The following is a 27064-nucleotide window of genomic DNA, read 5'->3' on the forward strand; positions in this document are numbered from 1 at the left end:
ATAACAGTGTCTGCCAGCGACACACACACACACACACACATTTAACAGAAGAAGAAAACATTTCGTTGCAGAAGAGACACCAGACGCCAGCTTACAGGAGTCGACATGTTTACAATACACCATCCTGCTCTTATTGTGAACAACAATGAATGTCATTCCAAAGAAAATAAATATTTGTTTCAATATTTTCTCTACATGTGTAGAGTCAACCAGAAGATTCACAGAGTTCACCACGGCAACCCGGAGCAGAGCCTCAGTGTGTTTCTCAAGCACATATGGAACAAATGTGTGAAAGTGTTTAGATGTCACCCAAATATATGATGAGAGTTTAAACAAAGACGCAATCCTGACGTCTGCTAGACTGGAATCTTTCTGCCACATTACCAGCTGTTATTTTTTATTTGGGATAGTAAATCTGTTTCATCATCTATCACAAACCTACAGCAACACACAACTGAAATCATCAATCTGATCGACTTCTATCAGACCAGATGTTAAACAGCCACAAATCTTCATCATAACCACTTCAAAATAGGTTTCATCACTCTGAATTTCTACCACCAACGTTTCAATAGAAACCACCTGAAGAACGCACACACAGACGCACGCGCGTGTGCACACACACACACCTTTATTTAATACATGAGAGTTTGTGTTGTGTTGTGGAGTCATTACTGTTACTCAAGGCTCAGAAACAAACTCTTAAAGGGGACATTTCACAAGACCTTTTTAAGATGCCAAAGAAATCTTTGAGGTCCCTATAGATAGTATGTATGTGAAGTTTTAGCTCAAAATAGCATATAGATCATTTATTATAACATGAGCAAAAATGGGCCGTTTTTGTGTGTTTCCTTTAAAATGCAAATGAGTTGATCTCTGCATTAAATGCCAGTGGCGTGGTTGGATAGTGCAGATTTAAGGCCGTTTCACATGGTACGCGGTAAGCAGCAAAATCGCCGCGCGGCTTCAGCTTTTTTCTTGTATTGGAAGCGTTTTGTGCAGCATTTAGTGCAAATATGTTTATCTTCAATGGCGCCTGTCATGAAGTACCATGTCCGGAGAAGGAATAGGATTTTGGGTGCACGAGCAAGGCGTGTGGACCAACTCCGCTTCACTTCTGTAACCGCCCCCGTTTTGCCGCTTTCCGCACGTCTCCTATTGAAAAAGAACTAAACACTCGCGGTTGCCGCGTACCGTGTGAAACGGCCTTAAGGGGGCGTATTATCCCCTTCTGACATCACAGGGGGAACCAAATTTCAATGACCTACTTTTTCACATGCTTGCAGAGGATGGTTTACCAAAGCTAAGTTACTGGGTTGTTCTTTTTTTACATTTACTAGGTTGACAGAAGCACTGGGGACCCAATTATAGCCCTAAAGTCATATTTTCATGATATGTCCACATTAATAACAAAGGGGCAAAAAATCCCAGACAAACACTGAAGAGAGCAAAAGTCTGGATAGCAGAATAAAGAATAGATGACTTGGACTAGTAAGAACATATACTGAAAAATGAAATAAAGCATCAAAAAAGACAAAAAGTAAATAAAAGAGCGAATGTTCCCGCCCTACAGACTTAATCTTCATCAGGTGTAGTTTGTGAACATGACCTGCAGTGAACTTCAGATACCCAAAACATAAACAACCTCTGTCACTTTATTTTATGAGGAGAAAAACTCAACCAGAACCTAGACAAAGATAAACTTGGTTAGTTTTTAATAAACTAAAAATGTTTATTACAGAAATCATTATAACTGTTAATAGAAATCTAGTGTATTGTAGAAACAAACTAATAACTGATATTGTTTGGGAATAGTGAAAACTTGTATCTTGGTATGTAAGCACGTCTTGTATTATTTCCTCCTTATGACAAATCACTTGACAAATCAAACCAAATGCCTGAATTTAAATGAAATGTGGGATACGGTGTCTGAATTCTGAGCAAACGGATGACTGAGATACTTCAGTGTTCAGTTAAATACAGCAATAGAGATGTGTCCGGTTGTCTCTTTCTCTGGCGTTTCACATCATCTCACACGAGTTACAATGAAATGCTTTAACACACTGTTTCCACTGATTCGAAATCAGTTTTTTAGCAATTGTCAAACTGCTCTTTAATCATCACAATCAGTCAAATCTTTCCAGGAGAGGCAATTTCCCAGAATTCCACAGGCACAGTTATTTTTATTTGAAGACTCTTTGAGTTCCCACCTGTGCTGCAACTCCCATAGAAACGTCAGCATAAATCACACAACTCACATTTACTCCCAACATCTGTAAGATGAAGAAAAGCTGTGCTTAAGTGTCTCAAAATGCTCTGTCAGAGAGAAAAGAAAGGCAGAGTAGATGTTTCTGTGTGTGGGTGACCAAAGCTAAAAGATTTCACAACTTTCTATAAATCGGAGTAAATCCGTTAACACGATCTGAACTTCGCAGCAAACGAGAGTTAAAGTTTATCTTTATTAAAGAACCGCTGGATCATCGATTACTAACATCTGCATCCACACTACAACATCTGCTAACGCTCATCATAAATCAACAACTAAAATCCCAGCAGCGTCTGGCAGTGAGATTCAGTTCACACACACCGAATCCATTATCTGTGCTCTCCAACAAGATGGGAGGTAAAAGAAAGTCTGTGAAACAGATCTTAGGTCAGTGCCCTCAGGCCATGCTAAAATAAGAGGTCACATTAGATGTTTCACAGCTGATGCTGGATCTGTAGAAATGCGTCTTGATTTCCTGGAGCCGAAATCAAAGCAGTGGAATTCTTTAGGAATTCCAGTTGTTCTCGTGCTTTGCCAGGAAACTCGGTGTTGGCTTCAGATTAAACAAATCACTTCTCATCGCTGAAACTCGCTTTCATCAACATCCTGCTTTTGTTTTAAAAGCTTTGAAATACCTGACGTATAAGAATACATTATTATTTAGAAACGTTTGACAAAAACATCTGAAACAATCAAACGTACATCAGGAACCAAATCAATAATAAACTGAAATGTCAACACGAGACCAAGATTTATTGATTTACACATTCATGGTCTGATTCCCAGACAGGGTTTAGATTAATCCAGGACTAGGCCTTAGGCCTTAATCTATAATGAGATGATCTAGAGTTGATCTCATGAGATCTCCATCATTGCAGCGTGATCTACTCTTATATACACAAAACTCCAGCAGCTGTTCTCAGATCTGTGTGTGTGAGGTCTGAGACGAGCGGGAGCTTCTGACCTTCTGCTGAGGTTTGTGGTGGAGCACAGTTTCCACACACACAGGATTCAGGTGGAGCTCATGAGCAGTGGTGAGGACAGACCGGGAGTGACTTCTGTCACTTCATCTACTGAATGCAGAGCTTCTGCACAGCTAACAAATCAAGATCGGCACAAAAACAGAGAGATGTCATCCTACACCTAACAACGGTTGGAAGGAGAACAATCATCAGGGGCCAGTTGCACCAGCTGGGTGTACACCCGGTCATAAAACTAGTATGGACGTAAAATGCGCTTTACAAATAATTACCTTTTGTGTAAACACAAAAGCGTTTAGTTAATGTGCAGGTTGTGCTTGATGGGTCTGCACGTGACACATGAATCTTAAGGAAGAGCGTGCTGGCAAACGTGTGAGAGGATGGAAAGCTCTCCTGGCAGCAGTTAATTAAGTTTATAACCTTAGTAACGCAGATGGCATCTCAATATAACTGCGGTTAAGCGCATACGCGGGGACGCGCAATGAGCGTAGCTGCGCCTGGTTGTAGTTTCAGATGGTGCAACAGGCGTAAATATTTTTCACAAAGCCGGACGCCTAGCTTGTACAACCGGCCAAAGATCATTAAAACCGATTCTCATAATAAACAAGACGACTTTCATCACACATTCATCTGTAAACACTCAAGCTATTAAAACAACACAGACAGGTATAGGATCATAACAATTAGTGTGAACCCATGAGGAATGTTTGATGATGAAAAAAAACCTGACATCTGTGTTTATGTGTGCGTGTGTGTCTGTGTGTAACAGCACATCACAATGTGTTTTATAGTCTGTGCAAACAGTGGCTTTATTCAAAGCACAAAACAAATCCAAGGAAACACAGTAACAGGACAGAGACCCATCAGTTAGCCTGGAATGAACTTAAACCAGTCTTTAGTTAACCAAGTTAAAAAAAACTGATAATGTTGTGAAAATCAAAATCATTTTAAGCATTCGCATACCACCACAGTCTGCACACAACACGTTTACATTTAAGGAAGAAAGTAGGAAAAATAAATGCATCATATTTACATGAATAATTTACAAAATATAATCGTCTTGTATAAAATGTATATATTCTATTTCTTTGTACAAATGTAGCATTTCTCTCGATCAGTCTCTGTGTTTTTCCTGCGTTTACATTCAGACTTAGAGGTAGAAGGTTTCTGGCTTTGGTTCTGCAAAGTCACGTGAATGCGGCCCATGCGCCGCTAAGAGCTCGTCTGATGAGTGGGAAAACTCTCTATAGTCCTGTCATCAAAGGGCTGCTCGTACAAACTAGCGTGTGGGTCTGTTGTAGTATTGTGGGTAAGCGTGTGACCCGTGTGTTCCTCCTCAGGATCAGAGGCTGTGTATGGATTCTCATGAAGATCAACTCTGTTATAAGAGCAGAGCTCCTGCTGGGGTCTCCATGGGGCTTTACCAAATGTGCCTGAGATCAGAGAAGACATGAATGATGAGTCAAAACTCAAACACTGATACTAAAACTCAAATTCTTCTGCATATTAATTCTGACTGAATGAGCCATGTATGAGGATGATGTAAAAAAAAAATAACCCCATTCATTAATCAGTTATTAATAAAAGTGAAGTTACATTGAGTTGGAAGTTACAGAGATATCCTATTGAATAAAATGTATAAAAGTGAAAATAAGTGAGTAATGTGTTCATACTTGTAGTTCGGTTCGTTTGGTGCAGACCAAAAAAATGAAACAATTTATTAAGTTCTGGTTCACACTAGCATTTTATCAGGGAACCTGAAGATAACCAATCTTAATGCAGACGGATAAGGTCACCACCCGATTGGTTGGCTTTGATGATGAATTTTATGAGACAAAAGTCTGCTCATCCACAACATCGCTACAATGCTGGAGTAAACATGCTTATTTATGTGTCTTTATATGGAGGTATTATTAGAGATCAGATCAGATATTTTACTATTTTATAAACGTAAGCATTTTTTATATTTTTCCAGCATATGCTCGATGGACCAAATGTTAATAAGGCTCTTTACCTCTCCATTGCTACGCGTTTGCCTTCTGCTCATTTTGTTTTTGCATACACCGCTCAGCCGGCTGTAAAATCAGGGTCGTGTCTTGTGATATCACATCCTGTTTTTGGTTCGCTGCGCTGCGTTTATGTTTCAGAGTTAATTTGGAAGCGGACTCAGACCCAACTTTTTCACATTTACTCAAAAAAAAAAAAAAACCTACATCAATCAATCAATTGCACCATAGTTTGTTTTAATCGAACCGAACATGTCAAGTATGAACCCCATAAGAATCACAGGTGGCTCTGTTACTGACCCATGTAAGATCCAGAGCAGCTTCTGGTCAGATCAAAACCTTGCTCGCAGTCCTCCACACATGAGCGATCCATCTGCCCAGCGGCCGAGAGCTGCATCACATGATCGAAGGGTTCGCTGGGAAGCGAGGAGCCGAAGTTATAGAAATCTCTCATCCTATAGCTGCTGTACGAGTCTCTACAGACCAGCGGCTGATCTGAATGACGAAAAAGATCTCATTTAATACAAACACACACGCACACATACAGCAAAAGCATGAGGTTCAGGTGATGATGTAGGACTGACCGTTGTAAGACTCAGGCATGTCTGGGCTATATTGGTTTCCTCGTCGCAGACCCTGATACTGACACAGCAGTGGGTCAATCGCTGCCTCCATATCACCTTCACTGCCTGTGTCCAACTGACAGAGACCTAAAGGAGATGAGACGTTAAGTAATACAGCAACAACTCTGTCATCAATGCATTAAGATTCTAGTGATTTATTTCTTACTGTTTAAATCTTTGGGTGGAATGTAAAATCCCCCGACTGAAGTGCTGATGTACTGATGAGCGCTACTGTTGTCTGATGGAACATAGCTGTCCTGACGCTCTGCTAACGTCCCTTGTGAAGACAGATAGCTGGGGATGTCTGGGGGCAGATTCGTCTCATCTAAACACAAACACAATCATCACCGAGATTACAGATATGAATTGTAAAAGTGAGCCGGACATGACTAAGATCATAGAAACACTTGACTGACCCGTGTTGGTGACGCTGCAGTCCTCGTTTCGTCTACGTGTGTGATATATGATCACCACCCACACCAGAGATGTTCCCACCACGCAGCAGACCACAGCGATGATCACAATTCCCACTGTTGTCCAGCCGTCGTCCTCCATCCCTCCGGGCGATCTGGAGCCCAGCGCTCCACCGCCAGCTGCGCCCGACTCACAGTTCGGGTTGGGGAGGACGGCCAGTCGTACGTTTCCTCGCTCGGTGCCCAGCGCGTTGGACATCTCACACGTGTAGGTTCCTGCGTCGGCCTCTGCCGCGTCTACGAGGATAAGCAGCTGGTTTCCGGCAGCAAAGAAGTGTCGCTCTGTGACGAGAAGAGGGCTGTCGTCTTTGGTCCAGTTAAGTCGTGGAGGAGGACTCCCACCTGCGATACACTGCAGCACTGCCGTCTCACCCTTTACCACGGTACGATCCATCAGAGGTCTCAGGAATGATGGTGTTTCTGGAGGTGCGAGACAAAGTTTTAATCATTCTCACTGTCAAGCCATCAAAACTATTAAAAATAACTTGTGCACACTCACACACAACATCATGAGCTTCATCCTGAGATGAATTTTAAATGCTACTATAAGAAATGATCAGAAGATCATCCTACCCAGAACAGTTAGCGTAGCATTAGCAGAAATGGACCCAGCTGCGTTCTGTGCCGTACAACTGTACACGCCGATGTCTTCTGTCTTTACATCCACGATGAAGAACACGTCGTCTTTCGGCATGACGTGCATACGTCGCTCACGGGCGGCTGGGAAATCGGTTCCTCCATCTTTCTGCCAGGCGATCTGAGGTGATGGATGTCCACTAGCAGCGCACTCCAGGCGGGCCATGGCCCCAGCACGAATCGTCAAATCCATCGGCATTTTCGTGAAGTATGGCAGCACTGTGAGAAATTGCATAATGGTGAAAATTTATTTTTACATATCAACACTACAGTGCACATGCAGGATTTAATACTTAAACTAGGAAACAGTGTCTTTCCGAACCAGAACAGCTGGTTCATTTAATTCATGTGAATTGTGAATAAGAGCAGGAAAAGTAAACAGGTGAATCAGGGTGAACTGACCGTCTTTATTCTTAAGACTGTCAACAGAACTTAGGGTTAGGAACACTTTAGGCTATTCTGGACACTTACTGTTGACGGTCAGTTTGGCTTTGGTCGAGTATGATGATCCAAATTGGTTGGAGATGACGCACTGGTATTTGCCCTCGCTAGAGAACTCGACGGCTCTGAGCTGCAGCATGGTGGTGTATTCAGTCACCTCGCTCAGCTCTCCAGTCTGAGGTCTAACATGAGCCTGGTTATGGATCTCTGCGTCATTCACAATCTCGTTGTCCTTCTTCCATGCAAAAGTCATGGGCGAGTCGCTGGAGCTGGCGGCCGAGCAAACGAACGTCACGTTGGTGCCTTTGATGGCCGACTGCGTCTCCGGCTGGATGATTATCTGAGGTTTGGGCAAATCATCTGCAAAGCAACAACGGATTCACTCAAATCAAACTAACCAATTTGATCGACAACAGATGCATTTTGTTCTGCACTAACCGTACATAAATGACACCATTAATAATGCAGAAATTATTTTGCTAAAATACAATCGTCGTTTTTCTTAGCTTCTAAACACACAATAATATAACACAGTTCATGTTTGATAATCCAGACAAACGCTTTAGAGGTTCAGCTTTCACTCACCGCAAACAAACTCATCCTGACCGACAGTGAAGACGCTTTTGCCCTTCAGTGTAAGCGGATGGGCACAGCTGGCGTTCACCAGCGGAAGAAACGAATGTTCGGCCACCCACAGAGAAAACCACTTTAGCTGGCAGTCACACAACAGGCTGGATGTGTTCAGGTGCCTGATGGGACGACAGGGCAGAGGAAAGCGTTACGGGCCAGTCCAAAATAATCACGAGTAATACAGCCACCAGATTCATGAGAGACATGCGACTTTCTGTCAACATTTTAGTGTATTTTTCTGCTATATTTCATACGTACAGTTCTGAGAGCCGACTCATCTGAGAGAAAGCGTTAGCTTGTAGTGACATGATGGCATTGTTGCTCAAATCCCTGTGGAAAGACAGAAGTTTAGATATCACATAAACACATCATCATCATTACATCACTGAAGAACTGAAGAGGCACTTACAGTAGCTCCAGCAGGTTTAGTCCTGTGAAGGATTTCCTGGTGACAGATCGGATCTGATTCCCTTGGAGGAACCTGAGGAACGACATAAAGCCTTCAGTGTCATCTCAATGCAGTTACAACACATATATGAATAAATCAGTTGACACGCTAACGTGGGACTATATACACTTTACATTCACAAAACACTCACAGTTTTCTCAACTTGTCCAGAGCAGAGAACGGTCCATTCATGTCCTCAATAGTCCACGAGATCTCATTACTCTTCAGGTCTCTTTCCAGAAATTAATCGGAAAACACATTTTGTAAAGCAGTGTACAAGGTGCTTGTGGGACATATTCACTAAAAAATGACCAACAAAACATTCTGACAAACAAGTTCTCATAGGAATCATGTTTACAATTCTCAAAATGCAATTAAACGAGAGCCAACTCTACAATGCGTCTCTTTAAGAAACCAACATAAGTGCACCTCTTCCCCAACGCCCCACCCATGTGTACTCACAAACATCTGGATCACACAGTAACCCCCTTCAAAACACACCTGACCTGCATTGACCTCTGAGTCGAGCAACATTTGGTTCCATTTAAGTAAGGAACCTAAGTGGACGGCGCTACAGCACCAGCACACATACACAAGCAAATGGCACGACGGACCCGACATAACAGAGACGCAGGACAGAAGATGTGACTGAAAGATGATTTTCAGCAGACGCAAACGCGTTGTCATGGTTACGTGTCTGAACCGAAATAAACTTCCGGTCTGTATTTATTTAATCGGCCTGATAATGGCCAAACTGATGTCGAAAAGAAAATGTTTTGGTTTGCTAAAGAAGAGAGGAGATGACGAGCATGGATCTTAACTGAGCAGAGAGGTTTGGCAGATAGGCAAGAAATGAAGGACCTGTAGCTAACATTGTATACATTTATTTTACAAAGTAATGTTAGCTTAGTATAATAGTTGATACTCGTTAGATATGACATATGAATGAAGGTAATTTACTTGCCATTTATTTCCCCTATTATTAGAAATAAACTACTCTAAATGTTGTTATTAATTCTATGTGAAAGTCTACCGGAAGTTGCGTCTACCGGTAGTCCACAAAAACCATTTACCGGTTTGTGTGTTGTTGCTGCTGAAACCGACTATATCCAGGCTGTATTGTGTGTTAACCATTCAATTCTTCACTACACAATAACGATCCACTAGAACAACTTTAATTATACTGTAGATATGATTCAGAGTTTTTCAACATCAGACAAGGGACATGTCAATGTTTTCCGTAAGATCACAGGAAACGTCAATAAATGTGCGTTTACACCAGACGTAAATGAAGCGAATATATACATAGCTCAAATTTCGTTTTTCTGCCTCTGCTCACTACATCGTAATCATGTCACTACTAGAGCAAGCTCCTGATAAGTTAACATATCCACCAAAGTTCAGAATTTTCAACTCGCCTGAAACGTCCAATTCACGCTACATTATTCCCGCCAATCGTGTAATTTGTGCAGCCTAAATCGCGCAGCAGGATGTTTATTACGTCTTTGCATTGACTTCACATGTAAATCACTCACTTAACGCTTCATTCGCATCTGGTGTGAACACACTGTGAGAGTTAGAGAGGTGTAAAATAAAAAATTGCGATGTAGTTAGGAAACTCACAGTGTTTGTAGGCTGGTCAGACCTCTGAACGCCCCGTCTGCAATGAAGCTGATATGATTGTTTCCAGCGCTCAGCTGTTCCAGAACACTGAGACCCATAAAACTGCCCTCATCCAGACGGCTCAACTCATTCCAGCTCAGATCCCTGTCAGACAACAGCAGTCAAAATCATGAACATATTAACTTAACAAACCCAGATGATGATCAATTTTCTGACTGATGGATCACTCACAGCTGGGCGAGTTTCTGGCAGGACTCCCATGAGTCGGGTTTAATACGACTGATGGTGTTGTGTGAGAGATGGAGCTGCTGTAGTGCAAGGAGACCGTAAAGCCATCTCTTATTGACCTCTGTCAGATTATTAAACTCCAGATGCCTGCAAACACACACACATGAACACTTCAGAAAGACTCACACAAATCACAAAATTCGTTTTTTTTTCATCTAGCCTTGAGTATTCACAATCAGTATTAATAATTCATCTTAATTGATTGTTTTCATGTGATATCCTGTTATTAATCAGCTGTACTTGCTAGAGATTTAACGATTACCTCTTTAATGGTTAACCACGATAAAAATGTCCAACAGTTATTATTACCATGTCATTTTTAATTACCGTTTAAACGTGTCAGTGTCATGGCTCGAAAACCCCTATCCAGTATCAACCACTTTAAGCAATAACATAAGACAAACACATTTATTCACGTCTGCGCCCATGTGTTTGTGATGACAGTGTTTCAATGACTGAATTTAAATACAAATTTAATCAAATCACATTTAAGAACATCTAGACAGATCCATATTTTCTATTTATTTTCCATTAAATGAAGTGATCTGATGAGTTTAAAGCTCTGTTTGCATCTTCTGTGATTGCCGTGACTGCAAGTGTCATACAGCTTTACTCCTGGGTCATAAAGTACAACGTAGTTCTCACAACATACGCAGAGAGACTTGCTGATTTGTCCTGTGTTTATATGAAACTCTGATTAACTCACTTGTGTTTTATCTGAACTAGATGAACATTTATCTCACCAACCGCAAATGTGTCGTGATTAATGTTAATGTTATTTAGTTGATATTTATGCGAACAAAACTGCACTTACATATAAAATTAATTTTACATTTGGTTTGCATCAGTACTTTAGCATTTCTAGAAATTGTTCACAAAGCCATGATAATAATGATAATTGTGGTAATTTTGGTCAATATAACTTTGATGTCAAATTTTTTGTACTTACAGCACTGTCATGTTACTGAGACCCCAGAAGGCTCCGTCCATGAGTCGAGTGATGCCGTTCTTCTGGATCTTCAGCGAGCTCAGGTTGTGAAGCCCCTGAAACGTCAAACCCTCGATGCGTCGTACACGGTTCCTGCTCAGCTCACTGTCAAATTACAATCACAGAGGTAAGAAACGACAGGCTCGTATGTCCACCAATCAGACGTTAGCTTGTGAACTTACAGGTGCTTCAGGTGGGGAAGCTGAAAGATTTTGGCCGGGATGGAGTTCAGACGGTTTTTGTTGAGTTGTAACACCAGCAGTGATGTGGACAGATTACTGAAACAGCCGTGCTCCAGAACAGATATTCGGTTATAGTTCAGGAACCTGCAGATATTTCAGACATACCTTTATTGATAAAGGAACTGAAGCAATGAGGGACAAATGTATTTATTACCAGAAACACAAACATATCAAATAATTTAATAGTAGCACGTGCTTGTTTGAAATAACTTTAACCACAAATCTGTAATTTTGAAATAGTTTTTAAAACTTTTATTCCAGTATTGAGAGATGATCAGTGAGGTCAACAAAAGAAAGACTCACAGGTTTTTGAGAGGAAGTGGAGGAAAAGACCCGGGTCGCACTTCTATTATATTATTGTTGTTAAGGTCCAGTGTTTCCAGGGCAGTCAGTGAACTGAGCTGTTCAGATGATATCCTTGAGATTTTGTTGTTTGCTCTAAAAACAGAGAGAATTCCAGATAATTCAATAAACACAGAGAGAACAGCACAGGTTCAAGCTGACAGTCAGTTATCCTGCGCTGGGGTTATAATGGATGTCAGCACGCTTCACAACAGCTCAAACATATGCTGGTTTTAGACCTGTGTTATTTGCTTGATATGGTAATTACTAACAAGGTATTTAATAAACACTGGCAATTATGAGAATGATGAATCCCATTCCGTCAGTGAACGCTCACAAGTAATGAGACCGGCAATTTCCTGAGCTGTACGCCTCTTAAATTACAGTGCAGGACCTGCTTGTGTTAAAAACACAGACTGCACAGAGATGTCTTTGTGTAGTGGACGAGAGAGAGAGAGAGAGAGAGGAAAGAGAGAGAGAGAGAGAGAGAGAGAGAGAGAGAGAGAGAGAGAGAGAGGGGGATATTCACAGGTGTGTTTGTTAAATGTATGATGGAAAAACTCAAAACAAGTTTAAGAAATTGCATACAAAGAGAAAACAAGCAACCTTTATAGAGAATGCAATCCAAAAAAATCTTTCTATATTGAAAGATACTGAATAAAATCTTAAACACTGTTTTATCCACATGGGTGTAGAGAGAATTTTCGATATTTGTCAATTATGAGGTTTCAGTTCAGTCATATGCTGTCTATGTAGGCACCAGACATAAAAGCGGCATAATAGGGTTTGAAAAAAAGCCAGATACTACAAAACCAAAAACATTCAGAAGAGTAAAGATATCTGAACCCCTATAACGTCTTCATGTGTTCACACATCTTCCCACTCCACTGAGCTAAACTAGAAATGACTTCTAAACCTCCAGTTTCCCTTACTGCTTTAAACTACCACATCAAAACTACATTAAATCATTCGGCTGAGCATTACAGAGGTGCATGCTGGGAAATCTGTGCTTTTGTGAAGACTGTGTGGAAATGAGTCAAAGGTGTCGAGGGGAGATGATAACGCTCTAGACGTGTTTCAGCAGATCCTTCTGAAGAGAGACGCTGTATGAATAAACAACTGATGAATGCAATGAAAAAAAACTGAAGTGAGGAATTTCACAGATGGCTTCCATAACAGAATCTAACAGACCTTCCTTCATATAAACACTTTATTAATGACCAGACAATCTTCATTGCTTTCACAGAAAATAAACAACAACTCAAAGAAACTTCAGTTGAATTTATCTTTCATAAATTCCTTCAGACTGAAGTGTCTTTTCATTTGCCTGGATCTGCTATCTGCTGCCAATAAGGAAAAGGTCAGATCCACAGACCACAACCTGATCTGGTCTACAGACCCAGTGTTTCCCACACACTGGGTCCCATTCACTAATAATTGTGTAAGTTTTTTCGTATTTATACGCACACTTGAACTTCTCGCAAAAACTTTCCACCTAATTCACAACACGTGCGTACGCACAAAAAATTAATTCTTATACTTGTTCTTACGTTAGTGAATTTGGCATGTCTACATGCGCAGCGGCATGCTCCAGGTTGGTAATTTGCATAAAACACCAGCTCCATATAAGGGATTTCCGCAGCACAGCGTTAGTCCACAGAGAATTTTAGAGTAGTTTGTCATAAAATCAAAATAGCTTGAAAAGAAATCCATGATTATATTTGTTATTGGTAAAGTTCAGTTTTGGTCCATCGGATCCGGGTCGGTCACAGTTTAATTACTTCGGGTCCCGCATCTAATTAACATTGTGGGTAAAACCCGAGTCGATTGGATAACGGACGTGATCAGAGTCAGATCTGAGCTTCCACAACTATATTTCATATCTGTGGGAAAAACTGACAGACCACAACCTGATATAATCCACAGACTGAAATGGTAATAGAGATAAGATTTCAAGAGTCCTTTATTGTCATTGCATCGAAATACAATGACATTTTAGATGCCCTTCCCATCCACAAACCAGAGTAAAGTGTCATAATAACATTTAATAATAATACAGTACAATACAGATTAGCCCTCAAGTGTTCAGAAGTGCTACAAAACCTACGTAAGGAATAATTGATGACGGCTGTTGCTTTATTTGAATATAATGCACACTCAAGGTGGTAATGCCCCGCGAGTGTGCATATTTTTTTTTAAATATTTCAAAGGACCAGAGTCAATTATTCCTCCTATATCATGGTTACTACAGACTTTGCTCCGGTGGTTATTTTAAGAAATTTGATAGGTTAGGTGTGCGTTTTACAGAAAAATAATCAACACCTGTGGAACATTTCTTACACCATCAGAATAAAGCATTAGCAGGTCTGTGGTATAAAGTCATGTAAATAAAATAAAAAATCACACTTTCATATGCAGTTAGTTAATAAGGGTGGTTAATCAGGTCTTGTTGACTATAGACAAAGTTCAGCATAGATGAGCACACACACTAAAACATAGAAAGAAAGCACTCATACTGGAGAGCCAGAAGCTGCTGTACTCATGTGCACTGTCATTATGACAGTAAACATTCATTTTGAGCCGTTTATATGGTGTTGTCTGAATGACAAATGTCAGAAGTGCATTACTGTAACAAAATTGCAAATCGATGGAATGTGCAAGAGTGAATCTTTTCACTGGTGAGGGGATTTCCTTTACTTTCACACAGGCACCCTTAAAATGTATAGTGTTGAAGAACTAATACGCACCCTTTAGGTTCAAAGGTGTACTTAATAAAAAAGGGTACAACCCCAGTGACAGCTTTAGTATCTGTACCAAAGAGTAAATCAAAGTTTACATCATGTGAAATCACTGATTAACTTTAACTGATACACAGTAGGTACACACACAAATAGTGTTTGGTGTGTGAGTGTATTTTGCAGCATTCCACCTTGGGTGTGCATAATTTTCAAATAATTCAACGGCCCATTGTCAATTATTCTTTAATTATACCACAGGGCTTTTAAATGCTTTATTCTGATTGGATTATTGCTGCACAATTAATCGCATCGCAATCGCAATGTCAGCCTGTGAGATTATATGACAGCAAAATGTTGCAATTATATTAAATAAATAAATGTGTGGACTTGTTAACACAAACTTTCTGATAACAGTTTGATGATTTTCCTTGCTGTTTAAAAAAAGAAAGAAAAACTAAGAAAAAAGGCAGTGCACGTGTGTGGTGTGCGTCGTCACTTATACCAGAGCGAAGATGGATGCAGAGGAGGTTGACAGTGATCTGGTAGCTAAAAAAAACCTCTATGTCTGTTGTATGGCGGTATATTTTGGATTTAGGATTACTGACACTGAGCAGTTGCTACATCACGTGGCAATACGAAAACATTTCTAGTTTTACAAATACACATTTTAGCTAAACTGTGTGTGGATTTTCCTTAAAACCCATCAAGTTGACTCATGATACCATCAAATATAATCGCAATCGCACATCGCAATATTAACATCAATAACCGCAATGGGAAAAATTACCCAAATCGTGCAGCCCTAGATTGGATTATACAGAAGTGTTTGTGTTGCTTGTTTTAGTGTGAATATTGGTTTTGTTTTGTGTCAGTCTGATATTTTAGACACTGCTGACATAAAAAACATTAAGGTAATTTAAGTAAATAAAAAGAAAACCCCAAAAAATACCAGACACAACTTTTGCCAGTTGTGCTCAGCAGCTTATGTGTGTGTATTTAGATGTGTGTGTGTTTCATCTCTTCACACCCCCTTCAGTTCACTCACACAAGTGCTGCATTGTGTATTTCTACTAAATCCCAAATTTGTTCAACCAATTTTCAGCAAATAAGGTTGTTAAATGCTGTTAGCTGAATCAGCATAGACAGCCTCAACAAACATACACACATCCAAATGTGTGCAAAATATTTTTTATAATAAGCTAGATGTCAGATGCTGTCTGTAAATGTTTTAAACTTATAATAATAACAACATTGTAACAAGTTGAAATATTTGAATTGAGTAAAAGTCATATTTATGGGATATTTAAGCATAAATACAGCAGCATTATTAGTGAGGCAGCAAAACCATTAAAGATGAGCTTCTAATAATACTATGTTGTTTACAACTGTTGCTCCAGGACAACAGGATCTAGTATTCAGTATATGAAGAGTTTGGTTCCAAAACGCAATAAACGCCATTTTTGAAAAAAATGAGTTACTGCCAGAATCGGTATTATATCAGGTCAGTATTAAAAAGTCAATTCTTAATTTTACGCAAAATCCAATATCCGCCGTGTTATTCTGTCATCTTTTCTCCCTTTTTTCCCAAAACGCAATAAACGCCACTCCTCCTTTTTTACAGAACGCAATAAATCCGTTCCAGAAATTACAGCGCACCATTCACGCAATGTAAACAAACAATGGCGGCTCGCTGAGTACACGGAGTCCTAGTTTTCCTCATCTCCTCATCTGTGATCAACAAACAAACAAAAACAAAATAATACTTTAATAGCATTGATAAACCTGTGGTGGTTTACTGTGACGGGAAAGAAACGTAAGCATCAACATCTAATAATTTAATAATAATTATTAATTATTAATTAATAATTTAATAATTTTTTATAATAAATCTTTGAAAATCAAGTTATGGATTTGATTTTTTTATGTTTTTATAACCTAAAGATGCTATGTGAAAGTTTGTAACAGAAAATAGTGGTTTCATCTTGACACTTTCTTTGTATAGAAAACACGTTTTTACCGAAATTTGTCAAAATGGATTTATTGCGTTTTGGAACCAAACTCTTCATATATGAACCGACTCTTATCTAAACTTTCATTTCCATTTAACCTAAAAATAAACGCTACCAGTCAAACGTTTGGGATCCCTCGGCTGAAATGTTAACCATGATCTTAATAATTATTTAATCTGAAGGTGTGTATGCAGGGCTCAACGCAAAAAAAAAAATTATACTAGCCCGGTCAGGCCAGTGGTTCAGGTTTTTACTTGCCCTGCCAAAATTTTCACTGGCCCCAATAAACAAATGTCAGTGTCACATATTTAAAATTAATAATTCAAAAGTCAAATATAATTGTATACATATACAACAGTCATGTTCCACAAATTCTTAAATCCAATGAAAAAAGCTCCCAACTTTTCTGCTTTACCTGTAAACTGACAGCAAATTGTACAAAATATTGCATTGTTTCTTTCATCGTGTTTTACCCAAGTAAATGTCTGCTTCCAAGATGTTAAATAATATACATTGATGAAAATATATTTTAGTGACTGAGGGTGAAGCACTGGCCCAATCGGGCAAGTGACAATGCTTTTTACTGGCCCAGACGGCTCTCACGTTTGCCCCGGGCCACCGGGCAGTCCTTTATGTTGAGCCCTGGTATGTTTATTTGGTTGAATTTAATCTTGTAGACAAAAATATAATTGTGCCAAACATGTTCATTTCTTTCATTAGAAAACGTTTATTTAAAAAAAATCAAATAGACGACTCGGTGAAGAAAAAGTACCTAATATGAGCTCAAACAGATGTGAACTTCAGCATGTTTTTTTATTCTTTTAGTCGTAATTTTCACAGTTACATCTCTGTTATGCCATAGTTTAAATGAGTTTACTATAATTCTGTAATAAGGATAAAAGAATTAAGAACGAGTAAGTGTTTCCAAACTTTTGATCCATAATGTACATGAACTTCATTTGTTAACTTGGTAAACTTCTGTCCTTAATGTAGGTTATAATAATCTATAATATAAATAAATCTCAGTTCTTAATTCACTTTTACCCTCGCTTGAGGTGGTTTTTTGACTTATGCAAAAAAGAGTAAATGCAAATAATAGGAGATGGAAACCCATTTGCCGAATAAATTCTGAGTTTACTGACGTAGTAAACATTAAACCAGTGTTAGCTATTTCCGCTGTCGTTGTCTTTACCATATGTGGGGCTCGATGTCGTCTTAATGCCCTTGCTGTTAGTGCCTGCATCAAAAAGTCTACATTCCTAATCCTGTATCTATTTTCTAAGCATGCCTTGTTTTTATTTACTTTTTGTGACTAGGTTAACAGTACCACCATCTTTAGTTGATGGAAACACACCTAAGTTGCATTTGTTTTTCTTTTTTTGTGCAAATTTTGAAAAGATTTGCTTCACTTTTGGATGAAAACACAGCTACTGATAACAAATTCAATAAGAAATAAGAATATAAAGCACCTCTAAATAAAAAAAAAACAAAAGCTGTATAACGGAATATAAATCACAATGACACAAAAACATTTCACATTATCACAGAATCCATCAAGCATTAATCTACAGCTTTACTGAACTGTCAGCAGACAGCACAACCGAACATGAATGATCTCTTATACTTACAGAATCAGACTGCTCAGGTTTCCTGCGTTTGAACCCAAATCTGGTATCGACTCAAACTCATTATTGTTCAGTTTTCTGTCAACATAAAATCAGGTGGTTACAAATTTCAACAGTGACATTAAGAGAACAAAATAAGACCAAAATAATAAAGTCCATTTACATTTCACTGAGGTGTGTCAGACTGGTGAACAGGGCTTCAGGAAACACACGTAACTTGTTGTGGCTCAGGTCCCTGTAAAGAAGATAAACACTGTCAGAGAAATGCACAGGTTTACCATAAACCATACAGACAATTTACAATAAGAATATGTGACCTCGACCCAAGACTGAACGACATGAGGATGAGCTATTTTAGACAATAAAATAGCCTAAAAGTACACCCTTTCTAAGAACACAACTTAGATTTTTTATAATATTAAAGGAACACGCCCACATTTTGGGAATTTAGCTTATTCACCGTATCCCCCAGAGTTAGATAAGTCCATACATACCTCTCTCATCTCCGTGCGTGCTGTAACTCTGTCTGACGCAGCCCCCGCTAGCTTAGCTTAGCACAAAGACTGGAAATGCATGGCTCCAGCTAGTATACTGCTCCCAATAAGTGACAAAATAACGCGATCATTTTCCTATTTATGTGTTGTGATTTGTATAGTCAAACCGTGTACAAATAACAAGGTGATATGAGACACAGCGATCTTTTAACAGTATACATACTGAGAACTATATTCTCTGAAGACGAAGCACTGCCGCATGGGCGGAGTGATCTGCTCGCAGCACACGAGAAGCCCCTGGTGAGGAGCAGAGAGTTCGGTCAGAGTTGTGCAAATCACTCCGCCCATGCGGCAGTGCTTCGTCTTGAGAGAATATAGTTCTCAGTATGTATACTGTTAAAAGATCGCTGTGTCTCATATCACCTTGTTATTTGTACACGGTTTGACTATACAAATCACAACACATTAGAGCTGAAGATCTTTGCCCGAACCCGACGGGACCCGTCGGGACCCGACGGGCTCGGGCGGGTTCCGGCTTCCTTTCTAACATTTTACACGGGCTCGGGGCGGGCTCGGGCTTGCGCTCCGGCTTTGTGAGGTAAATGAGCGGTCAAGTTCAATCAGTAGCGCAGGATCGCGCTGAATTCATTTACAGTGGATTGGATTTAATGATTTTCCTCATCAAAAACATGTAGCCTAATCTTGGTGAGTAGGTTTTTCAATGTATAACTAAATATGAATCGAGTCTTAAATACATAATTTAGACAGAGGATATAGACTAATGTTGGCAGTAATGGAGAGAAGTGCCGACGCAAATCCCGCGGAGCCTTTCTCTTAATTTCGTTAAATACCCATCTTAATTCAGAATGTATTATCTTAATTTAATTCGTTAAGAAATAATAATTTTATTGGCATATTTATAGTGTATTGCATAAGCCTATTTAGAATGAGATGTTACAATGTTACAGATGACTTATTTTATTTCTTTGTTTCAACTTCCAAGTGGCGTGTAGATTATTAGTCATGAATAAATAATGTTAAAACATGTGTAAATTTCTCATTCTTGACAAAAGCTGTGTGTGTGCGCACATTTAAATAATGTCGGGCTGTAAACGGGTTCGGGCTTTTAAATAGCTGTCAATCTAAATGTACGTTCGGGTTCGGGCTGCATTCTGTCGGGCTCCGGACATTTCGGGCCTAACTTTTAAGGCCCGATTACAGCTCTACAACACATAAATAGGAAAATGATCGCGTTATTTTGTCACTTATTGGGAGCAGTATACTAGCTGGAGCCATGCATTTCCAGTCTTTGTGCTAAGCTAAGCTAGCGGGGGCTGCGTCAGACAGAGTTACAGCACGCACGGAGATGAGAGAGGTATGTATGGACTAGGGGTGGCACGGTTCACAAAACCCTCGGTTCGGTTCGTATCACGGTTCTATGGTCACGGTTCACGGTTCAGTACGGTTCTTGTTGTTATTTTTTCTTTAAATTTTTAACACTCCAGAAATGTATTATCTTATTAATGTATTAATTATCCATAATGTAGGATACAGTATTAAAAAAAGTTATATCATGTAATCATGCACAAACTGAATTTGACTTTAAGCACATTGGACCATCTCTGAGGAAAGCCAGGTGAGATTTTGATAGAGCAAGAGGGAAGACATTGATGATTTCAACATGCTTTTCATTTATTTGGCAAAAGAGAATGTGTATTGCCATCTACATAAACTTTACGTGCATTTTTAGCACACATAGATAACTTGCATTTATTAAAATGCCAACTTCAGTGTAGTTCTTAGGTTTAACACTGAGAGGCTGCTTAAATACTGAGAGATTATGTGGACGAGAGAGAAACATAACCTTCACACCTGTAATATTTAAATCCGTCTCTTTTGTCCACTTTTGACCACTTCTGTCCTGATTACTTTGAGGGGCAATTTCTGAAATAAGATCGCGCAACTTTCACACGCTAGCAAAATGAAACTACGCGGAAATCAGCCGCTTTAATTTTATCAATGAAAGGCTAAAAATAGCGCTGAATACGAAAAGACGTAAAACATTGTTGTCAGTACCTCAGATAAATGGTCGGAGAGAAGGCGATCTCCTGTGGCTGTTTGAGCACATTCAACCCATAGACTGCAGTTCTATCTATTGTTTTATTTCCGCTGTCATCATAAGTAACATGAAATAAAAATATGTTTCCACACACCAAACTTATACGACGCTGGCGCATCCTCCAACTGCGGGCAGACTTCCTTTTCTCTCCCACTTGCCATTTCTACACGTAACATAACCTGCAGTACTTATACTCCAAACCAGTCACCTCTTCTTTCGCGCGAAAGGGAAACACGCTATCTGAGGTCACATACAGGGCATGAGACTACATTGCGCATGACATGAACCGTTGAACCGTGCGGTACACACGCGCTCCGAACCGAGACAAGCGAACCGAACGGTTCGGATTTTTTTCATGGACCGTGCCACCCCTAGTATGGACTTATCTAACTCTGGGGGATACGGTGAATAAGCTAAATTCCCAAAATGTGGGCGTGTTCCTTTAAGATGAAAAAATATGAATTTTGTTCATATGGAATGTAATGTAATAAAAAAATGATATTCTAAATATGTAAAACATAAATACATATGATAAAATATGAATTTCAATTCAAAGTGATTGTTCATCGTAAATTAGGGATGCACCGATACCGATACTGGTATCGGGTATCGGCCTCGATACCACATTTTCTAAAGTACTCGTACTCGTTAAAAGTCCCCCGATACCTGGAATCAATACCACGGTCTGAGAAATGTCTATGTTTGAGCGGCGTGTAAGGGGTTAATGCCTCTTGTGTTGTGCAAAGAGGCAGAGTTTACAACAAACTGGAAACTAGTCCTTTGTTTTTTTGTTAAATTATATGACTAAAGCTGTTACCTGTAAATTTAAATAATGTTTTTTTATTAAGTACTCGGTATCGGTATCGGCAAGTACTGAAATGCAAGTACTCGTACTCGTACTCATATTCCAAAAAAGTGGTATCGGTGCATCCCTATCGTAAATCCCAGCTTCAAGGGGTTTATTGATTTAGACGAGGGTGACTCTGATCACATCTGTGAATATGCACCATTACCCGCAGTCACGTTTATAATAGCTACACCTCAGATCTAAACACTAGATGTTATGGTTATGTTTCAGATGACTTAATTTATATTCCTCTTTTCATTGCCTTTGTTTTTAAACAGAGTTGACATGCTGGCTCGTTTACATTAACAACTTCTCCCCACATTTTATTCACATCGGAGATGTTGGTTGTAGCTTTGAAACCAATTCCAGTTGGATTTATTATTTCAAATTGTATGTATTCACCAAAAAAAACCACAAAATTTCAGCTGACATTCCTTTTTATGCAATCAAAAACACACACACCTGTAAACACTATGCCAATATTTCGGCAAACCCCACCAAGGTCATGGTTCCATATGGTGTGATAAGTCGAAATAGTCATTATCGTGACCGGCCTACAATAATAAGAGTTTGAATAACAGAACAACCATCCATGAGGACACATCGTCAATTTTTAGAAACTTACACTACAATCGCAACTAATAGTTTGCAGAATAAAAGTTTTTGTTTACATCATATGTGCGTGTCCTGTGTATAATAATTATGTATATACACACACACACACATACACACACACACACACACACACACACACACACACACACACACACACACACACACACACACACACACACACACACACACACGCGTGTAAAATACACACATATGATGTAAACAAATACGTTTATTCTGCTAACGATTAGTTGCAATTAATGGTTTTACAGCCCTACTGTCTGATAGGGCTGCAAAATCTGTATTGTTTCAGTATCGATAAAACGTAAATACCATGCAGGGCGACTGTCTGATGGTTTCTTAATCTGAACGTCTCACTGTGTAGATGGATAGACAAGACCATGAATTCTGATGGAAACATGGACCTAATCTGTCTGATCTGTTAATAGATGTGTTAGAAGAGCTCAGCAGATCTATGCCAACATCTGGACTCCATCAGACCCAACAACGACCAGGCACATGGATCGTAACCACTCCTAATCTATTTACAATGCAGAGAAAGTGAGCGCTGTCTTTGATTTTCGACAGTAAATCACGTCAGTGTTTTGGATGCAGATTCTGCTTTATGATGATGAGTGTTTTATAATCATTGAACAGACAGAAAGAGTGCTGTCATGAATAGAACAACCTTACTCGTCTACAACATTTATTCACCTCAAAAACTCTCAAGCCCTTGACTTTACATTTTTTATCTACCATTTGTCTAATACAAACCACTGAGTTAAGTGATGGTATAGAAAAGCACACTAAGACCCACAACTAGCAGGATTACAGAGATTACAGAAAATACAATTCTGGGATTGTTTGATTTTTGGTTGATTCACACCGCCAGTGATTTTCCAGAATCTGTGCGTGCATTCACACACATACCGTAAAGATCCCTTAAAGTCCTGCACTTGGTAGGTTTTTTTCTGCAGCGTCTGAAGTTTGCCAATTATCCGTGATTTCTCTCTCGAGAAACCACGCGCGTCAATTTTAATTTGTGAAGAGATCATCAGGAGCGTGTGATGTGCTGTTCTGTCATGCTAGTGAATGATCTCATTTTCAGTGCTGATGATAGTGACGAGCTCCATGATCTCTGTTTCAGTCCAGTTTGCCGACATTTCTTGCGTGAATGTTAATCATCATTTAAATCCCTGTTTCAAAGAGCTGAACCATAACTTCTTGTTGCGATGACATGCGCGTCCTCACTTGATCACACAGAATGCTTTCTCTGAATGTTATGCCAATGTTACTAGGTCCTCTTTACGGGACCGATCCAAGAACATTTATGTGTTTGTGTTCACACAGAAGCCTCTCTGACAATTTTACAGATATTTTATAGGACCAAAGTGTTGTGTGAATTGGGTTACTTAAAACACAAGCCAAACACATGTGTACATAGTGTGTAGTAGTGTAATAAGAGCGGTGAATAAACTAACCTAAACCTTTGCAGCCCACCCAGCAAATCAGTGCTTTACCGAATGTGTTTGTAAAACACACAAACCGTCCGTAAACTCCACAAGAGAAGAACAGAAGACTCAAGAGGTTCACACAACAACACTTATTCTGTTATAAGATAAGACACACTTTATCTCTTTACTGTGGGTTTGAAACCTTAACTGTTCAACCCAGTTTATCAAATATTGCATGTTTCTAACTATCCCCCTTTCTCTAGAACTCCTTTAACAAAAGAGTTTACTTTTGTAAACTAGTAAACTAAGGAAGTGTTTCCTTTAAAACTATCATGGATTTGTTCATTGCCTGTATGTAGTGATGAATTAAATGTGCTAAAGTTTGTCTGGGATCTTTGACTCTCAGAAGAAAAACACTCGGCTCTTTCCAGATGTAAATCATGAAAAGATTTTTCCTTCTATTTTCCATTCTGGCAGTAAGAGATCTTCACCCCCCCCCCTCTCTCTCTCTAATGGCTTCCATCTCTGGTTGAGTTTAGCTGCTAATTCAGCAGAAATAATGGGCCCGGGGAAAACAAAAGCCCAGCCAGTTTACTGTGTTAACTCATAAATGAGCATGCCAAAAATCTCAGGCCTGCACCCTACTGAGGGCTCAAGACGCCATAAACCTCCAGACAGATCAACAATTCAAATACAAACTCACTGCAAAGAGCTCATTTCATGCCTGCAAACTATACAAAAACAATATGACTGATCGAGAAATAATCCCATTTAAACTAGAAGATTAAGTTGCTAACATACAAAAATAACACGCAAATCAAGTCTCATAACACAAAACTGTGACTGACCACCAACAGAGAGAACACAAAAACAGCAACTCGTGTGCCAAAACATTTCAAACATCCTTAACATCTCACAGTTTAAGCTTGTATATATATTATGCACATGTTTATTTATATATATATGTACACACACACACACACACACACACACACACACACACACACACACACACACACACACACACACACACACACATAGGTTAACATGGTGTGTCTGTTTTGATCTGTACTAAACCACCTTTAAAAACACATAGACAAACTTTCTCATACACAGAGCTGTGTTTCATTTCTTTGAAAGTTTGTTTATGTTTAATGTACATTTCTCTGTGATTGTGTTGTGTGTTTAGGCATTTAAACACAATGCGAGACCAAAACTTAACGATGTTTTAACGTTACTCAGAAACTGTGTGAGAAAAAAAGTTTACACTACAGTTAGTTTCATTTTTCAACTCCAGCCTAATAATATTTGTAATTATAATAAAAAGGTGACCTGTGACTTAGATTTAGATGTAATTGCAACAGAAGAGCATAATTAAATGGTTTTGTTGGATATTTTGAGGTATTTTTTCAGTCAGAGACACAAAGGAAAATAAATCACTCACAGACGCGTGATCCACGCGGGGAGTCGCTCCACACTCCTGCCGTGTTTTAAACGACTACAGTCCGCCAAAGTTCCCGTACACGAGCATATAGACGGACACGAGTCCGGTTCCGAGTGTCCATGAATGACTTTAAATCCGCAACAACAGAGAATAGAAAACAGCGCAAGGCTCACAGCGCGAGCGGGCTGCGACATCTTCCCCCCGAACAAAACTCCACACAAACTCAACCCTTAGTGTTTAATTCCACACGAGTATAGAAAAGAGCGAAAACTTGTCGAGTCCGAGTCAGTTTGAGGTGTTTTTCCTATCGAATATCGCGTTTAATCGCGCAAACATCACCGACTCGCGGTCCGCTTCATCTCCACACGAAACTTTTTCCACCGCGCTGGAATCACAGCAGCATTCCAATGCGCGCGCTCCCGTGGGCGGGGACACGCGATTCTCGCCAAAGGTAACATACAGAAGTGCATTCTGGGTAATGTAGTTCATCACATATGGAGAAAACTTTAGTGATAATGTAAATACTAAACTAAATTGACACCTTTTGACAGAGTTGATTTGAATTGAACTGTAGCTAACATGAACAGAGTCTGTAACACAGAGGCCTTCATTAACATATAAACAGCATGATTATCAGTCTATTGTGTGTGTGTGCTGTTATCTGTTCCTGCATGATGAGGTGTAAATGAGCATCACCCCCCACTTAACACACACACACACACACACAGACACACGCACACACGCACGCACGCACGCACGCACGCACACGCACACACACGCACACACACAGATGGCTTATTTCCTCTAAGGGCACACAATGAATTTGATCTTTAACTTTCTGGTCACCCAACACTGGTCTGATCTCATGCTTGGCTGCATCGGCCCACCAGTGAGAAGTATGTTAGGCTACTAGTCCACATGAATATTTGATTGTCCTAAATAATCAGAAGAGCATATCAGACATAAATCAACTATACTTATTAAATACAGCATCTTTGTTTCAATTGCTAAAACATGGATTTGACCTCAAGCATATCAATGAGTAGCACAATGTCAGAGAGATTTGAATCTATACTACTGTACAAGAACCACATTGACTACTCTAAAATATATCCAAATTTCATTTCTATTGTATTGTCCCTGTGTGAAGGGTGTACTCACTTTTGTGACATATTGTATATTTAATACTTCTATGCTTTGGCAATGTAAGGACCATCTTTTAAAAGTATTCAAAGCCTTGAACCTGTGTAAATCTGTCTCAGTTCTCTCTGGTGTGTGTGAGGTGTGGCCAGCTGCCATTCATTACTGTATACTCAGAATAGACTCACAGCCAGTGAAAAAGTCTCTCTCCCAGCATGCATTGCTCTGATGGGTGCTCACAGCCAGCACAAACAGGGTCTGAAGGGTGGTATGGTGGAACGAAATGTTTTTTACTGGTGAAGTTTACACTCAACACACAGCAGTGAATGTGTGCAGAGGGATGGACGGACAGAAGTCTGTTACGTCTGCGCCGCAGGCATTCCTCCTGCACGGTTGTTGACTCTCTAACTGCAGGTATCTGGATGTGCAGCGGTGTAGTGTGGTCTGTGGAGACTTATGGAATTCTGGGTATTTTGGAACTGATGAAAGATTTAGTGAAGTTAATGCTGATGTTTGCTATATCAAACATCATTGCTATTACTCAATGTTGAGGTCAAAAGCACTAAAGTGCTAAACTTTGTACTATAGCTCTGTTT

General features: G+C 39.6%; 1 protein-coding gene across 1 annotated transcript; it reads right to left on the minus strand.

Moving 5' to 3' along the window:
• Window positions 1-4011: 4011 nt before the first annotated feature.
• lrig3 (leucine-rich repeats and immunoglobulin-like domains 3) lies at window positions 4012-25720 on the minus strand. The gene is made up of 19 exons (XM_065263445.2): window positions 25329-25720; window positions 18522-18593; window positions 18362-18436; window positions 11948-12082; window positions 11585-11728; window positions 11364-11507; window positions 10358-10501; window positions 10127-10270; window positions 8655-8735; window positions 8465-8536; window positions 8314-8385; window positions 8011-8174; window positions 7456-7785; window positions 6922-7203; window positions 6292-6768; window positions 6042-6200; window positions 5837-5962; window positions 5553-5747; window positions 4012-4679 (listed from the first exon to the last, which is right to left on the minus strand). The coding sequence occupies exons 1-19, from the start codon at window positions 25520-25522 to the stop codon at window positions 4459-4461; spliced, it is 3231 nt and encodes a 1076-aa protein (XP_065119517.1). The 5' UTR covers window positions 25523-25720; the 3' UTR covers window positions 4012-4458.
• Window positions 25721-27064: the final 1344 nt, after the last annotated feature.

The sequence above is a fragment of the Paramisgurnus dabryanus genome, chromosome 1 (assembly GCF_030506205.2).
Source record: "Paramisgurnus dabryanus chromosome 1, PD_genome_1.1, whole genome shotgun sequence".
Lineage (NCBI taxonomy): Eukaryota > Metazoa > Chordata > Actinopteri > Cypriniformes > Cobitidae > Paramisgurnus > Paramisgurnus dabryanus.

Bases quoted from the DNA above. Each gene is read 5' to 3' on its own strand.
- lrig3 (XM_065263445.2), bottom strand. From the start codon at position 25,522: ATGTCGCAGCCCGCTCGCGCTGTGAGCCTTGCGCTGTTTTCTATTCTC. The intron at 8,736-10,126 runs GTGAGTTTCCTA...ATTTCTGGAAAG, and splicing joins CTGACCAGCCTACAAACACT to AGACCTGAAGAGTAATGAGA. The intron at 8,386-8,464 runs GTAAGTGCCTCT...GTCTTTCCACAG, and splicing joins CTAAACCTGCTGGAGCTACT to GGATTTGAGCAACAATGCCA.